The 17,967-nt window shown below is 41.2% G+C and overlaps 1 protein-coding gene across 10 annotated transcripts in view; it reads left to right on the forward strand.

Moving 5' to 3' along the window:
- Positions 1 to 17,967, forward strand: part of NTRK2 (neurotrophic receptor tyrosine kinase 2) — a 402,024-nt gene that overhangs the window by 213,738 nt on the left and 170,319 nt on the right. For 7 of the 10 annotated variants that reach the window (XM_018052429.1, XM_018052423.1, XM_018052432.1 and 4 more), the window contains 2 exons: positions 8,454 to 8,501; positions 14,220 to 14,408. In XM_018052429.1, coding sequence (XP_017907918.1) covers positions 8,454 to 8,501; positions 14,220 to 14,408 — 237 coding nt within the window. The remainder of the gene's footprint in view (positions 1 to 8,453; positions 8,502 to 14,219; positions 14,409 to 17,967) is intronic. The other 3 variants (XM_018052430.1, XM_018052433.1, XM_018052431.1) reach the window with 1 other exon arrangement.

Here is a 17,967-nt window from a genome sequence, read left to right on the forward strand (position 1 = left end):
ATGACCCACCTAAGGTCATGAAGTTTTTTTCTTACAGCATCTAGCGAGACCTCGCACCTGACATCTTTATCCCAGCATCTTTATTCCACACTCCTGCCCAGAATGCTGGGTTCTGGGTATTGCTCACTTTTTAAATACTTTTTTGAGATTCCATGGTGGGGGGTGGGGCTGCAGGTAAAGGGAATAAATTAATCAAGAGGGCAGCAAATATACTTGCAAAATATTGTTGTTTTTATGTTGAGCGTATAATTTGCCTGTTGATATTTTTACTAGACTTGCAGTCCTTCCTACTGTTATGCTTTTAAACATGATTCTTCTTGATAAGTATCTAGTAAGGGCCTGTTTTAGGCACTAGAGGTGGTGGTGAGCAACATAGACAGGATTTCTATAGCAAATCCTGTTTGGCACCCCCATCAGGTCCTCCCAGGTCCCACCATTTTGTGCTCGCCCCCATGTCTTGCTCCAAACACTGGGAACTCTGCCCCAGGGCTCTCTCCTAGCAGAATGACAAATGGTGTTTGGAAGGTAAATGACACAACTTCCTCATGTTTTGGTAAGAAACACTGTGAGATGCATTCTACACCCTGTCCCCAAGCACTCAGGGATTTGAGCTCTAGTTGTCCCCAGTGTAACCCACCGGATAACATATCCACTCCAGGCTTCTTTATCTCCCTGTGTCAGGGGCTCTCGCCCCCTCTAGTGTTCTTGGATCCTTTCTGATAAACTGAAGGATTCATCACTTGAATCCTTGTGTCAGAGTCTATTTCAGGAGGGTGGAGCCTCTCCTAAGACAGTTACTGACTTCATGGAACTCAAGTTCTAGTAAAGGATAAAGACAAGAAATAATTCCGGAAGTGAGTCAGATCCTTTATTGGTACATACTGAGAAGGAGGGCTCCTGGTAGTTCAGCTGGTGAAGAATCCACCTGCAATGCAGGAGACCCCGGTTTGATTCCTGGCCTGGGAAGATTCCCTGGAGAAGGGATAGGCTACATGGGAAATAGATGGGGAAACAGTGGAAACAGTGGCAGACTTTATTTTTTTGGGCTCCAGAATCACTGCAGAGGGTGACTGCAGCCATGAAATTAAAAGACTCTTACTCCTTGGAAGAAAAGTTATGAGCAACCTAGATAGCATATTCAAAAGCAGAGACATTACTTTGCCAACTAAGGTCCGTCTAGTCAAGGCTATGGTTTTTCCAGTAGTCATGTATGGATGTGAGAGTCGGACTGTGAAGAAGGCTGAGCACCGAAGAATTGATGCTTTTGAAGTGTGGTGTTGGAGAAGACTCTTGAGGGTCCCTTGGACTGCAAGGAGATCCAACCAGTCCATCCTAAAGGAGATCAGCCCTGGGATTTCTTTGGAAGGAATGATGCTAAAGCTGAAACTCCAGTACTTTGGCCACCTCATGTGAAGAGTTGACTCATTGGAAAAGACTCTGATGCTGGGAGGGATTGGGGTCAGGAGAAGAAGGGGACGACAGAGGATGAGATGGCTGGATGGCATCACGGACTCGATGGACGTGAGTGTGAGTGAACTCCAGGAGTTGGTGATGGACAGGGAGGCCTGGTGTGCTGTGATTCATGGGGTCTCAAAGAGTCGGACACAACTGAGTGACTGAAGTGAACTGAACTGAACCCTCTCCAGTATTTCTGGGCTTCCCAGGTGGCTCAGTCTGTAAAGAATCCTCCTGCAATGTGGGAGATCTGGGTTTGATCCCTGGGTTGGGGAGATCCCCTGGAGGAGGGCATGGCAACCCATTCCAATATTCTTGCTTGGAGAATCCCCATGGACAGAGGAGCCTGGAGGGCTGCAGTCCATGGGGTCACAAAGAGTCAGACACGACTGAGCAAGTAAACACATGCACACGTGCACTGAGAAGGAAGGGATGACAGTGAGTGAGAGTGGCTGAGAGAGATTCAGGTTAAAAGGTTGAGGTCAGGGCCCCTCTGAAGTGTGATAGTTGCCCTGAAAACTGAAGGATGAGAGGTGGTTAGGTGTGAGGAAAGCCTGAGCAGAGGATTTGGGGAGGAGGCAGGGAAATGTGCAGAGTGTGCAGAAATGGGAAAGAGACCACTGTGGCCATTTCCTAGGAGATGGGAGGGTAGGGGAGCCCACATGGTACAGGACTCTAGTCATCATCAGAAGTTTATACTAATGTGACAAGAAAGCTTTACAGGGTGTCCATTGGAGGAATGCAATAATCTGACCAATACTTGAAAATATTATTCTGGTAGCTCTATGGGAAAGAGGTTCAGAGGGGGCAAGAACAACCGAGCAGGAGACAGGGGAGAAGGTCCCTGTAGAAGTCTAAGTGGGAGATGACAGATGGTTCTGAGCACCTGATTCAACAGTTGCTAGGGAATATAGTTAAACAGAATTCAGAGAATGCAGAGTTGTTGTTTAGTCACTAAGTCTTGTCCAACTCTTTGCAACCCCATGGACTGTAACCCACCTGGCTCCTCTGTCCCTGGGAGGCAAGAATAGTGGAGTGGTTTGCTATTTCCATCTCGAGAGGATCTTCTCAACCCAGGGATCTGAACCCATGTCTTATGCATTGACAAGCGGATTCTTTATCACTGAGCCACCAGGGAAGCCCAGATGTGGAGAACTCACGCAATTAAACTTTTGTCTCTGAAACAATTTATATGTATTTCATTGGTTCTTAGCATTTTGCAGTGAAGTACCTTTTTCAAATCCAAGGAAATATGTGGGTTTTCTCTCCAGAAAAATACAGATATACATGAAATGTAATTTTGAATTTGTGAATTGGAATTTAGAGGTCATGGGGTCAGTTAATAACTGTGTATGTGTGCTGTGCTGTGCTAAGTCGATTCAGTTTTGTCAGACTCTCTGTGACCCTATGGACTATAGCCTGCCAGACTCCTCTGTCCATGGGATTCTCCAGGCAATAATACAGGAATGGATTGCCGTGCCCTCGTCCAAGGGATCTTCCCGACCCAGGGATCAAACCCGCATCTCTTATGTCTGCTGCATTGGCAGGTGGGTTCTTTACCAGTAGAGCCACCTGGGAAACCCCACAATACACATACTTTTCTTCAAATTTGTCACTTGGAGGTGTTCAGTGTTACTTTTCTTAATAACAGTGAACATAAGTCACCCTGGAAATTTGAGGGAAGGGAAAGGATGGAGCCAATGGAGGCTGGTCAGGAGGAATCTGGAACCCTTTGGAACTGTGATTTAACTTAAAGTGAGCCCTCTTGCTGGTCTGTGAAGATGGGACTTATATAAAGGTTGTGTCCTTAAGTAAAAGATTAAGTTAAATCGAAGTGGAAACTTGGCCCCAAACTACATTGTTCTGTGCCCTGTGGAACTGGAATTAATTTGAAGCAAACTATTACTCACTCTGATTATGTGTCAGTTGGAAAGAGAGATGATTGTATCATCAACAAAGCGATCCTTTTCTTTCATTTCCTTTCTAGTGCAATGACCAGTCATCCTACTTCTTTGTGTGAGGTGACGGGCAGTCAGCTGCTCACCCAAGCACTATGGAGTGTGCTCTGGGCTGAACACTTTCCCTGCAGCCAGGCAGCCCATGGCTCCTCTCTCACCGGTCCTCCAGGGAATGGGTGTGGCCACGAGAAGTTGGACGTGAAGTGCATTTTTGTCAGTGAATCGTATTTTCCCATGTGCTTCCATCATCACAGCATTAGAGATGCTTTTCTTGGGGGTGGAGGGTGATGAATCTTGCCTTGAAATATAGAGAAATTTCAATAATAAAATTATAAAGAAATTTCAATTGATGACACAGCAAATTTTAATTCCTCCAGAGTTGGAAGAGTTGCTTTTCCTTCTAACATATAAAAACAATTTTTTTCTGAAACTTACAAATCACAACTCCATAAATGACATCCTCTTGAGATCAGAACCCTTCTAACAATCACATTTAGTGTTTGTACCATTCAGCACCACAGGGAAGATTAAATTTCTTCCACTTTGCCTGTTTCTCCCTCCTTTCTCTGATTCTCTCCCTTACATCATAAATATTTCGTTTCAACCCCTAAATTTTAGTTTTCCTTTGAGAGACATTTGAAAAGCAGTCTTTATGGCTATTTATTTTATTTAGTTTGAGTCTCATTTTAGAGCTGTGCTATTTTCTTTTCTATCTTCCTTTTCTCTGCATGAGGAAAAACTTTCTAGAACTTTCTTCAAGAGAGATGGATTTAATTGGTTAATTTCATAATATAGAGTCTTTGTTGGTCTAGATTCCAAAAGAAGGAGTTCCTTTAAGCTTGCTGCAACTATATTTGCTTTTGAAGGAGCCCTTTATGTTGCAGTGAATAAAGTGTCTCTTTATTAAATAGAAAATAAATGAATGTTTGGCAGGACTCTACTCCCAATGGGTGAAACATTGCAGGAAATTGAGAAATTGTTTCTTTTTGGCCTCATGGGAAAGTTTTGCGGTTGACGTTTAGTATCACGGTTTTAAGACTACTGCTTAAATTCATCAAGAAAAAGTTGTTGAACAAAGGACAGCTTTTGGAGGGGAGAGAGGTATCAATGTGATAGTGCTCGGCCTGGTCTGTTAAATTTTCCAAGAACTTTGGCATTTGGTCAAGGATATTACATTCTCTCTTACATAATAATTGTGTTAATGTTAAAAAGAACTTAGAAATATTTTAGCAATTTAGGAACAAGCTTGTTAAAAGTTAGCCTCAGTTGTGCTCTTTAATTTGTACCTGCCAAAAAGAGTGTTTTGCATGACCAAAGAAGAAATGTGTCTCAGTTGCAGCCACTAGCCTCTGTTCTCATTGGACTCTGGGTTCTGGTTAAACTTGGTCAGATCCACTGGCCACCTGATGCAGAGAGCTGACCTGAAAAGAGCCTGATGCTGGGAGAGATTAAGGCAGGAGGAGAAGGGGATGACAGAGGATGAGACGGTTGGATGGCATCACTGGCTCAACGGACGTGGGTTTGGGCAAATTCCAGGAGATAGTCAAGGACAGGGAAGCCTGGCGTGCTGCAGTTCATGGGGCTGCGAAAAGTCAGACATGACTTAGCGACTCAGCAACAACAACTTTGAGCTCTAGACCTGAGATTCCAACCCTGGAAGTCTCTCTCTTAGGTTTTCTCCACATGCTGCTGGCGCCTAGGTGCTCAGTCATATCACATTATGACTCTGGAATGTAACCCACAAGGCTCCTCTGTCCATGGAATTTTCCAGGCAAAAATATTTCCTACTTCAGGGGAGTCTTCCAAAAGTTACCTTATTTGGGATTTGTGCCCCATACCCACACTGTGAGTTGAACCCCTAAGCCTATTTCTCTGTCAATTTCCTTGGAGACATTGGGCAGCATCACCATGTGTATTGTTGTCTAAACTCAAGAATATCTTTGTCCATTTCTGATACTCTCCTCCTCTACTTACAATGTCCATGTCCTCTTGATTCCTTTAAATAGACCAGACAGCAGTCCCCATCTTGTCCCTGTCTCATTTCCCTACTACCAGGCTCAGGTCATGGTTTTTTCAGGCCCTGATTTCTGTAAAAGCCTCCTCAGCCAGTCTGTTGCCCTCAGTCTTTCTCTAGTATCATCTTGTTTCTATCCTGCAACCCCTTTCTAAAACTAATTTTGATCTTGCTTCTTCCTGGCCTAAGGTTGGTTGATTGGTTTCTAGGGTCTACCTGCAATTTCACCATAGATTCCAAACTCTTGGCTTGGCCCTTATTTATGTGTCTCAGCATTGTTTTTTGTTTTTTTTTTTTTTTTTCCTCTTTCCAGCTGCATCAGCCCCTTGACAAATATGATGCTTCCCACTCTGGTCATAACTGAACAATTCACAGTGAAAATATACCCCTCTGCTTTTTCCCATTCTTGGTGAATTTTAGTCTGTTGTCAAGAAGCCAGAGAACTCTTCCCCCATAACTGCCTCCCCACTCTGCCTCCCAGATTCAGCTAAATATCCCTCCTTTGAGTTCCCAAATACCCCTGATGTTCTTCTAGGAGAGCTGATCCTTGATCTTAATCTCCTTGAGGGAAGACCATGCAGTTCTTTATTCTTGACTCTTCAAATATGCCTGCTGAAGAAAAAAATGAGGAATGAATGACTAATTCAAGTGTTTTTCTATGTGTAAAATTGGATCCTAATTATGACATTATAGTAGTAGCAGCGTTAGTCACTTAGTCATGTCCAACTCTTTGAGAGCCCATGGACTGTAAAATCACCAGGCTCCTCTGTCCATGGGATTCTCCAGGCAAGAATACTGGAGTGAGTTAGTTGCCATTCTCTTCACTTTGGCTAATTTTGGTTATTTGGAGGATTGGAAAAGCAATTATGAAAGAAAAAATTCTGGATTTGGCATCAGAAAGCTAGGTCCCTGCTCAGTCACTAATAACCGTGGCTTTTGCTAAGCCTATCAGCCAGTTGTTCTGAGTCAGTCTCTTGTCAAGGAGCAGGGGTTTATTATAAGATCTGGCTGAGAACCAGGGGAGAAGAGTCTGCGGTGGGAGAGGAACCTGGTGAATTATAATGACTACACAAGTGGTATCTGCCTTACTCTCATTCTTTTTATACCTGTAGTTCTCCCTACTGCACCTATGCCAAACCCAGCCTAGGACAGGTGGGGCGTGGGGGTGGTGAGTGGTTTCATGTGGCAAAGATGGGAGGCAGTGTTTGTTCAATTAGTTGAAGACCTACCAATGGCAGGATGGATATCAGAAATGGTTCACCCTTAACTTTCCTTTTGGAAATACACAGTCCACCTTCCTATACACTGTTGGTGAAAGTAAGACCACATGTAGTGAGACAACAATTAGATAATGTGCATTGAGAACCTTAACAGTATTTCCCCATTTTGACCCAGTAATTCTATTTCTGGAATTTATCTTGAGGGAATGATCTCTAAAAATGGAGATGGGAGCACCTAAGACATACAGGGATATTCCTAGAAGTTGTGGTTATGACACTGGATAATGGACAATAATCTGAAATGGGTAATCTGTGAGGGGCACTATGGCCTTGCTCTTCAGTGGGTGCTCAGTAAGATAGAAAGATGATTTTGAGAAAATACTCAAGTGAAAAAAGAGTCCAAATATTTAATCCATGATGATAATTAAAACTAAGTAAATCAAAAGAATATAGAAAAACAAAAGTGAACATTAGGAAAATTCACTCTGTTTTGAAAGAGATTAGTTGTAACTAAGAAATCCATAGGCCTTGCTACACTGAGGACCCAGTAAATGAGGTCACTGTTTTCATGCAAACGAATCTTTCTTTAGCATTGGGTAGAGGCCAGGCCTTCTCTCTGCCTTTTAAAACCTGGAAAAAAGCATTCAGAGAAATACCAATCAGAAGTAAAAACTAGTTTACAGCTGAAATTGTAGAATACCAATAAAGGAAAGGCTTAAATGTACTTTAAAACGATAGCAATCGTGACAACTTTGTAAGGCATTTTTGAGTGTGCAAAGAGTTTTTATATACATTTTTCATTTCCATGGGCTCTTTTCTTATGTAGTCTTTTATCCTAGCTGCCTGTAAAAATCACTGCAGATCTAAGGAGCTGAGAAACACAGTTACTAGTTATTTGGGCTCCATTCTCTTTATCAGACATACTTGGGGCTCCATTACCTTGGGCAAATTTGGAACAGGGAGGCCTGACATGCTATAGTCCATGGGATCTCAGAGTCAGACACAACTTAGTGACTGAACAACAAACCCTTGATTGGCCTCTTATCCAGAGATTTCCCTGCTGTGCTGAATTTACTTTGAACCCAGGGGAAATTACCTAGAAGGGAACAGTGGGGCCCAGGAAGCAAACAGGGATTTCACTGTGGCTTTCTTCACTGAGGACCTCCAAACATCTGGTAGACCTTTTCCCTCACATGCCTCTGGAGCCTTGTGCTACAAAGAGGCGCGAAGCTGCTGGGAGCTGCCCACCATCACACAGCAAGTCGGTTGTGGAATCTATGTATAATCATGATCCTCTTTCTTTCTCTTGAATCCCCATCCAGCCTGAGTGTCAGTTCTCCCATGCGATTTCATGTTCTTTTTTGTACTGCTTGTCTTTGCTCCAGAAAAGATCTGTTTTCTTTGATTATTTCCCTACATGTCCGTGGTTGAGAACCAGGGTGTGTTTGCCAAATGCACTGTGTTGCTTTCACCCCAGCAGTTCCCTGTTTGATGATTTGATACTTAGAGGAAAGAGAGACAGTGAGGAGGAAAATCTGCTCAGTGCCTTGAACCCTGGGTTTTGGCCATTTTTCGTGAAGACAGCCTCTTGCCGCCTCTTTTCTGATCCCAACCTCCCTGTTTTCAGGACGAGAAATAAATCTTTACTCAAAAGCCCAAGGGTTTGTTTCCAGGTGTTTGAGGGGAAGCTTTGGTCCCCAGTGGAGCTTTTTGGGGGAGTTTGTTATTTCACTAGGGATAGGGCTGAATGCCTCTGGTTTACGCTTCTCTTTCGAAGTTTATTTTATGTTTTGTTGTGGTTTTCAGATTTCTCATGGTTTGGATTTGGGAAAGTAAAATCAAGACAAGGTGTCGGTAAGTAGTTCCCACTTCTCTGGATAAGTAATGAGTTTGTGTTGTTTAATTAGGATGAAACTGCTTTGACCTTCTTTATTAATACTTGTTGGCCCTTGATTCTTTTTCTGTGATCCCAATTTTTGTTTTGCCGAATCAAGAGGTCTAGAATTTTCCAAAAAAGGAAAATTGACTTCAGTAGATCGTTTTGCATTTTGACATCAACTTGTTTTGTCCTATGAGGAAGTGTGAACTGTGGTCCAGATCTAGCTTGTGGCTGCATTTTAAAGGTTAAGGGAATAAAATGCGACTGTACTCCAACTCCAGGTATAGCAAACAGTTGGCTGAATATTCAAGTCTGGGCAAGCTTGGATCTTAACTTTCTTCCATTGGCCAACATGTAATAAATTTCTGAATTGGGAAATCAGCTCTTCATTTATGACCACTTCTCTTTCAAAGCAAGACTCTAAAGTCCAGACACTATGATTTGTGCTTGATTGCATTCTGCTCCTTACATTCAGACTATGTGCCGGCAATTGAAAAGCAGAGTTTGTAGCTACCAAATGAGTGCAGATAATGTAGCTCATCACTAGGATTGGAATCAGGTGTGATCTCCTAGGGCCTCTAATTTGTTCAGTATTTTCTATGGCTATAGAGACAATGAACAGGAATTGCTTAGAAGGCATGAAAAAACACTGTCTTTACATCTTGTGTGTGCATTTCCAAGATCTGGCCCCATCTTGACTATCTGTTGGTTAGCATTTTAGCAAAGTTGGTTATAGGGAAAATTGTACAATAGGGAAAGCATACCAGGGTCAGTCTTCTAGTTCTAAACCACCCACCTATTGCGTGTTCATCCCATCCGTACAAAGAAGCCTGTTTCCTTTCCCTTGTCGAGCCTGATAGCAGATCTTTCCTAAAGGATAGTCTTTCTCAGTGTCTGTCCAGTGATCCAAAATATTGCACTGGCTGGGCCCAGAGGTGGCAGACACTGAGCCAGAGGGGGCCTGATGGGGGAAATCATCCTGACCCTTAACTTGCCCCAGGAATTCCAAGACTAAAGCTCTTAACCAGCAAAGAGAAGGTGGAATGTGTCAAAGTTGGAACATTAAGTGCAACCAGCTCAGGACTTGTCTGCAATGACCTGGGGCAAATTTCAGATCCGGCTCATCATAGGCGATTTGCCAAGATATTGCTAAGATAGCAGAGAGGAGATTTCCTGCCTGTGCAATCTTGGAGGCCTTTCCAGGGCTTTGTGCTCACTCTGTGTGTGGTTGTGGTGAAGAGGGGAATTGAGTGATAAACTCCCACAACAGTGCTGTGAGATGAGGTCTTTCCTCCACTAAACAGCAAATCACTGCAACCATGTGAATGTTTTCCAGGCCAGTTTGCTTTGTAGAGAGGCGCTTATTCCCTGTAAGCTTCAAAAACCGGGCTTCATCCTTTCAGGCTACAGCTGAGGGAATTCTTCAGAATTCTTGTTCTTTCAACTACAGTTCATCAGAGGTGATGCTGCTTTGTAGGTTTTATTATTATTCAGGTGTGTTGAGGCCAGTCAGGAGATGACTGCCACTGAAAATGTAGTTTGTTACTCACAGATCCCAAGAGAAGAGGGCAGATCACGCCATGGTGGGGACCATGATGCTGAAGAGGGCACGGGGTCCATCAGGAAGCAGAGGGAGTGAGGGTGAAACATAGACAAGAGCCTCTACTGTGGTTTGTGCAGAAAGGAATGGGTGAGGCAGGGTAAACAGGTTAGAACTGGCTGGGTTGAATAAGGGCAATGGGCTCTGGGATATAGGGACCATCCCTAGTTGTCTGATCATGTGCTCTGGGGTGATGGGGCAGGTGGGTAGTGGCCTGGAGTGTGATAGCCTGATAAGGAATGTGGTTTGGGGCTAGGTCGGCTTATATCTGAAACATACTTTTGTAGGCGAGCAGTTTATTATCTCTAGGAACTGGCAGTCCCTTCTCTGTCACCAAGGCCCTAGATGTTGAAGCAGCAGAATACAGAAAACAAAAGTCATGTTTGATATGGCTATCTGATTAACAATAATCTGTCTCTCTCCTCGAAAGCATGTTGGCCTTGAGAAAAGGAAACCCCTTCTCCAGATGACCTACATCGATTCTTACCAGGGCAAAAAGGTCTCAGCCAGGCTTAAAAATGTCTGTAAAGTCATAAATGCCAGATACATTACTGAGCAGCTCTGGTAAAAGAAAAATGCCTCCTGGTACATGAGACACAGTAAAATCAAAATGGGCTAAAAATGTTTCCAGGCAGAGCTCCTATTTGTCAGCTCAGTAATTAGAATTATCTACCCCAAACTCAGCAAGCTGCACATACCCAGCAATTTAAAACTTCTTATTAATATTATAAGACATCTTTTCAAGTCCTCCTGTGAATTTCTCACATGCTGTGATATGCCCCCGATTCTTCTTCTGTCTGTCTTTTCTCAGTGTTTCTTCCACGTGCACAGACACACAACGAGACATCCATGATATGCACAGACAGGCTGCTGTCAAATTATATAGACATTCATCGTCTCCCCCGAGAGCTTTCCCCTTCCCGACTTTGCTGTGCTCCATTAGATCAAAATGTTCACAGAAAAATGGCTGAAACTCTGCAACCTTGCTAGCTGTATCAATCTTCCAGGATTTGGAACATCAATAATGAAACAAACAGCACTTGAATTAACATGCCACTTGATAAATTGTTGAGGTTTATATGTTGCTCAAATTTGTCAACAGTGACCTTCTGGCAAAGTGAAAAGGCTTTTGAAAAATTACCTCTAGTGCTTTATACTGTTTCTGTGCTCAAAAAATTTCCCTCCAAACAGAGCCTGTTCCCTTAGGATCTGTTACCTCGGAGTTGGGGATTTTACTTAGCAAGACGGGGGAAGGGTGTTCTTCGGTGATGGGCGAGAAGCAGAGAGCAAGTCCCTTGGTTGAACTCTTTAAGTAAGGCTCTGCTGTGTACATGGCAGATGCTTCAGAGCCTGAATTCCTGGAGGAATTTCAACATTGTCTTCTAAGTATCAACCTCCTCCAAAATGATTGAATGCTATGGGAATGTGGATTGCCTGCCCTGGGCCAAAAGAGAATCAGAGACAAAGCAACTGGGATCAGTGCGTTTCTAATTGTTGCAGGGAATTCAGAAGCAAATATTACTGGCCTTCTGACAGCATGTGGAGTGTCTGAACATGACAACTCTTGCATTTCTGGGGGTAAATGTGCAGCCTGGAATCTGCTGAGAAATGCCTTCACTGCACTCTTCTCGGGCTCGGGTAATAGCATGCTTTGCTAACCTCGAAGGAGTGGACAGCTGAGCCAGGACTGGAGCGAGGAAGCCCATGGAGGGGAAGGAAGGTCTTAGGGACAAGATGCAGAAACCTTAGCATAACACATTTCCATTTTCCACCTCTGGGTTTAAGCTCTAGGTGATAGGGGCCTGTCAGAAAGCAAATCATGAAACAGGAATGGTTAAGAATATTAGCAAGAACTTGTCTGTATAGCTAATCTTGGCAGAATTTCCACTGTTTACAAACACCAGTGAGCTAGGCTCAAGATGAGCACAACCAGGGAGCTTCCCTTGGCTTTGAGTGTTTGGTGGCTTCTAAATTGGCTGTGTGAGAACTTGCTTGCAGAAGTAAGCCAGAGTGTATCATTAAAGGCAACTTAAATACACATCCCCTTGAGAGAATGCTTTTTTAAAATTACCTATAATAGCAGTTGGCTGCCTCCTACATAGTTTAAGACAGCTAGCTGGGGAATGTCCAGTTGTTATCCCTCCAAACAGTGATAATCCCCATATAAGAGAGAAAATGGATTTGGGGGGTTGGGGATGGATTACTGTGATATTTCAGAGGGTATTCAAAAATGTATGATATAACAGCTTTTGTTTCTAGAATTGCTGTGCTTCTTACATAAAAAGTTAAATGTGAAGGAGAAGGTAGAGATTGGATGGAGGTGCTGAGACATCCTGGTGGTTGGATGGATGCACATGGCCTTGCTCAGGAAATAGGCATTCAGGCTTTCATTTCCCTGCCACACGTTTGTCTTGGCTGCACACTGAATTTTGTCTTCTCTTTGTCTTTCCTCCGTATCCTTTTCTTCCTATATTTCTCTTAGCTTATTATAGTAGCCTTGGCCACTGGGAGCCTTCTTTGGGACCTTGAACCTATTCAACATACTACAGAAACACATGTACTATATGTCTAGGGGACTTTGTCTACTTTTCTTGTAGGGTGTGTCTATCAAGAGCTCCTGAGATCTTAATTGTTATGAAGTTTTTAATGAATGTAGACCTTTATCTTTGGAAATGTGTTTTGGTTGCAAACATTATGGGTTTAGTGGTCAACGGATGAATTGTTTACATAAGACACAGTAGACTGTATTTATAGGCATATACATTCTGAGATTTTGGACTGTAAAGTTCAAATCTGGCATGCAAAAATGTTATGCTTATTATTTTAATATAAAGATATCCATGTAATTGCTTTACAAATAATATTATAGCTAAAGGCAAAGCACGGAACATTGTTATTGGATTGATTGATTATTGCTATGAAAGTATCTTGTAGGCAAAAATGGTGTAGTCTCTGGGAAAGTGAACATAGTAACAGGACAGTCCAATACAATTTTTGTTGACCAGTTGTAAGTTTTTTTAGTAATTCATACATATGAAGCAAATTTTCATCAGAAGTTTCATTCAAAGCCTAATAAAGTAACAAAAATATATCATTTTGCACATTTTACACATGTAAGTGGATGTAGAGGTACAAAAAGGTAAGTGATTTGTCCAAAGAGTGGGGAAAGGATCCAATCTTTGAACTCATAGGTCATCTTTCAGTACACTGTACAACAGGAATCCTAGATTCATGCCGGGAATTTCAATGAGTGTTCTAAAGATTTTCAGAGAACAGAGAGGAAAGCTGCATATCAAATTACAGGAGAAGGAAGTAAAGAAATTGAAACCCTGATACATTGCTGGTGAGGATATAAAATATGGAAAACAGTTTGGCAGTTCCTCAAAAGGTTAACCATAAAGCTACTGTGCGTGCATGCTTAGTCTCTCAGTAATGTCCAATGCTTTGCAACCCCATGGACTGCAGCCTGCCAGGCTCCTCTGTCCATGGGGATTCTCTAGGCAAGAATACTGAAGTGGGTTGCCATGACCCAGCAATTCCACCCAAGACAAATGAAAAATATGTCCACATAAAAACTTGCACATGAATGCTCATAGCCACATTATTCATAGTAGCCAAAATTTTAAATAACCCAAATATCAATCAATTGAATTGATCAACAAAAATGGGACATATCCATACAATAGAATTTTGTCTATAAAAAGGAATAAAGTAATGATGCATATTATAATGTGAATCAACTTTTAAAATGTTACACTAAATGAAAGGAGCTGGTCCCCAAACATCACATCTTATATGATCTCATTTATATGAAGTATCCACAATAGGTAAATCTATATAGATACAAAGTAAACTCATTATTGCCTAGGACTGGAAGTGGGGAGAATGGGGAGTGACTGCTAACTGAAATGATAATTGTACTGATGGTTTTACAACTCTTTGAATATGTTAAAGCCTATTGGATTGTATACTTTAAATGCGTGAATTATATATATATATATTATATATAATACATGTATATTATATATATATAAATTATAGCTCAACAAACCCATGAAGAATTATAGGAGAATATATGTTTTTCCAACTTCAGGCCCAGCCTCGGTTATCAGCAATGATGATGACTCTGCCAGCCCACTGCATCACATCTCCAATGGGAGTAACACCCCATCGTCTTCAGAGGGTGGCCCTGATGCTGTCATTATTGGAATGACCAAGATTCCTGTCATTGAAAATCCCCAGTACTTTGGCATTACCAACAGTCAGCTCAAGCCAGACACATGTAAGTACAGCTGTTTATACTTACTGGCCCATTTGCTTCATAGCTGTATCTAGCAGCGTGTTTATCAGAGTCCCTGACGAGGATGATTGAGGGGAGGGTGAAGTGAAATGTCTTAAGGATTCTTGAGGCTTTGAGCCCATGGAATAGATCATTTAGTTTGTTGATTATGACATTCTTAGGGTGTGTCTCCTGCTGGGATGGGAACTGTGGGCAGAACTAAGTTCTCTTGGGATCCATTTTCCAAAACCATTTGTCAACATGAACTTGGAATCAGGCATGCTTATCTTGAAAAAGATAGAGACAGAAACCAGAAGCGTCATAAGATAAGCAATTGGTGGGATTCAAATTTGGTTTATTGAAAGTCTTTAAAATAACACACCAATGGTTGTCAGGAATGTTCTGTGTTGCACACAGGTGGTATCAATTTAAGTAGTTCTGGTTTTTTTTGTTCAGTCTTAGTTCTTATCATGAGACTTACTGTGATATCACAATAACAAAGGGACTTCACAACAGGTGTGCCTACATTGAATTATGTTTCTCAGAACCAGATGAACCCATTAGCCTCTACTGGGGAACTTAAATCTTTCTTGGAGACTCTATCCTGTTTTCTGAGCCACTGCTCAAATATAAAGAATGCAAGGGCAAAGCCTGAAGGACAACAATAAATAAAACCACAGTGAACAAACAGGCTTATGTCATTGGAACTATAGGCCTTCCCTTAAACATGAATAAGGGACTCTGAGGGTCAGACTGTCAGGTGGCTAAGGTCCCCTGGGTTCCTGTCACTGACAAGTAGGCATCTTTTTTTCTGTTTGCATGTTCTTACCCCATCTTACTCTTCTCCTGCTCCTACCTGTCTCAGGTAAGGTAGGACTATTTCAAGGTTAGATTTTGGGGACTGACTTTCCACCGAGAACTCTCATGGATAAGGGGATTTAGCAGTGAGTATTTTTAAAATATCAACAAATATCTGTAATTTCCTTCTATTCATTCAAATTTATCCTGAGGTATGTTTAATAATGGATTTGAATTTGAATTTAATCACTAAGAAGAACAGTATTACAATCTTGTAATATGTGAGACCCCACCACAGATTTCAGTTGAGTTTGTACTATGACAAGATAAATAGAATAGCATATCTGAAGAATACTGAGCTCCTTGGAATAAAAGGTATTATTTGAAATCATGATATTATTAATTCTAATATTATAATTATGGTGTAAACAAGATGTGTGGAGGCCTTGCTTACAATGTGCATTCTTTGTTGAGATAAGCATCCCCCAACAGTTCTTGAAATGCCCTGCATGCATAACAGTGAAATAATAAAGCGATGCAATACACTGTAATGAGAGAATCTGTCATCATTTTGATTGTCATCACTAAGAACAGGGTATTTTGACCCCCCCTGTCACCACTACCAGTACCAGGCTGTATGATATACTTCAGTTAACCAGAGGCTACATTATAATTGAGGTTGACTAAAATTAAACTATACTCAAAAATTTGCTTTTGTCAATGGAGAAAAGTTAAAGCTGAATAATCAAGTGGGCATCATTAGTCCAACAAGTACAATAAGAGAAAATGAACCAGTGATCAAGGAAACAAACAAACATATGCTATAGAATCAAATAGGCTAGATGGCTTCTGAGTCTGTGGTTCTTTCTAAATGTGCTTTCTTTCCTTCAAAATCCCACAAGAAAATTTCTAAAGGTTATTCCCTTAGTCTAGCATCCATGAAGGTTTTTATAAGGGTTTTTGATTAGACATTTTGGTAATTTTAAAGGAGTTTTGGTTTTATGGCTCAACCACTCTATGCCACTCCCATTTGGAAGGAATTAGAAGAGAGTTGAGGAGACTGGCAGCTTCCCTTCAGCTTCTGTCCTCTACCAGAGGGCTCCAGACCATTGGTTTTTCATTATAAACTCTAGTCCTTCACTCAACCATCCTGACGGGTTCAGTGTTCTCAATCACTTAGCATCTTATACTAGCAGAAATTTTCTTTCTTTCAAGCATCAAGCCATATGCTCTTTCATGATTTTAAGAACACTTATAATAACACATCTTCCATAAATTCTTTTTCAAGGAAATGGGAATGAAGAAGCAATTTACTTCTCTTATCTCTTTACCTTTTCTTAAATGTCATTCTTTACCCCATATTTTTTTTCCTTTATCTTCAGTGTGTCTGATGCCTTTTGTGAAGCCCTAGGTGTTACCACTCTGGTATATGTTTCTGTAGTCTTGATTAAAACCAGGTTAGACTGTAAGCTCCTAGAGAGCAGAAATTATACCCATTGAACTACTTCATGATAACATGGGACACTATTTGTCTCTGATGTGGGCCAGATGTTGACCAGATATGGCTATATATTACTGAAATATCAATTACTAACAGACTTGTAACAAGTGTAATGACCTTCACATTGAATGTTTTTCATTGGGTCTATTCTTATTAAACTTACCGACATAGATATTTAAATGTTGAATGAATTTTTTACATATTAACCAGTTTAAGTAGATTCAGATAAAATTTTAGCAGAAATAAGCCTTTAACAAAGAATCTTTTCTTTGAGGATCCTAATTGTAGTCATTCAGAAATTAAAATATTCAAAATGCATAGATCTGACATACAGAAAGAGAGGGATTTGTTACTATAGGCCCATGAAATTTTGGTAGCTTGGCTTTCAGTTAACTTATTCCCTTCAAATGTTTTCTCAGCTAGCCTTTAAAGAAGGGCTCTTCCAAGAAATTGGATAGGTTACATATGAAAAACAAATTTAAGAAGCTCTCAGAAAAAGTGTGGAACTTTCTTCATGTGCTTAAAGCAAAATATCACATGAAACATACAGTCTCTGATGGACCCGTCAGAGGCTTGGGTCACAAACCAGCACATTTACTTCTCTTTCCCAAAGCTTCCTGCTATTCAAAGATGTTGGCTTTAGAATACATGCATGATCTTACAAACAGAGATCCCATCATACTTCACTGAATTATAAGAATCTAATGTGGAAAGTGAAGTTCAATTCATCACATATTTATCGACTACCCACAATACTCCTACAATATTAAGAATTGGAAATTGGGTGATAATGATGGCTTGTTCCTTGCCCACAGGGAGTCTCCTTGGGGAGGCCAGTGTTGAAAGACATTGTGTAATTACAAGGCACAAGGTTAGGATAGATTAGGGCAAGCATCCTAAACCCCAGTGACTTGTAGGGTCAATATGAGAAACAGGCTGGATCAGAAAGATGACATGGTGTGGTGAAGATCATGATGGAACATGGGCCTGGTATTACCAGATATTCCAAATGTTCCAGAGAGAGCACGCTTTTTTTTTTTTTTAATGTGAGATCTCCAAGATTTAAAACAATGAGTGGAACCAACAAAATACATCAGCACAAATCATATTTGGTCACTAATACACCAACTGTTTATGACTTTAAATATCAATGAATACAAACAGTTGATTTTACAGACAGTGCTCAGAAGTAGCTTGTCCAAAGTGACACAGGCTCCCTGCTTGTGTAACTTTGTTCTAAAAACAAAACAAGTGAACCAAAAA

This window comes from Capra hircus, chromosome 8 (assembly GCF_001704415.2).
Source record: "Capra hircus breed San Clemente chromosome 8, ASM170441v1, whole genome shotgun sequence".
In the NCBI taxonomy this organism is placed as follows: Eukaryota; Metazoa; Chordata; class Mammalia; order Artiodactyla; family Bovidae; genus Capra; species Capra hircus.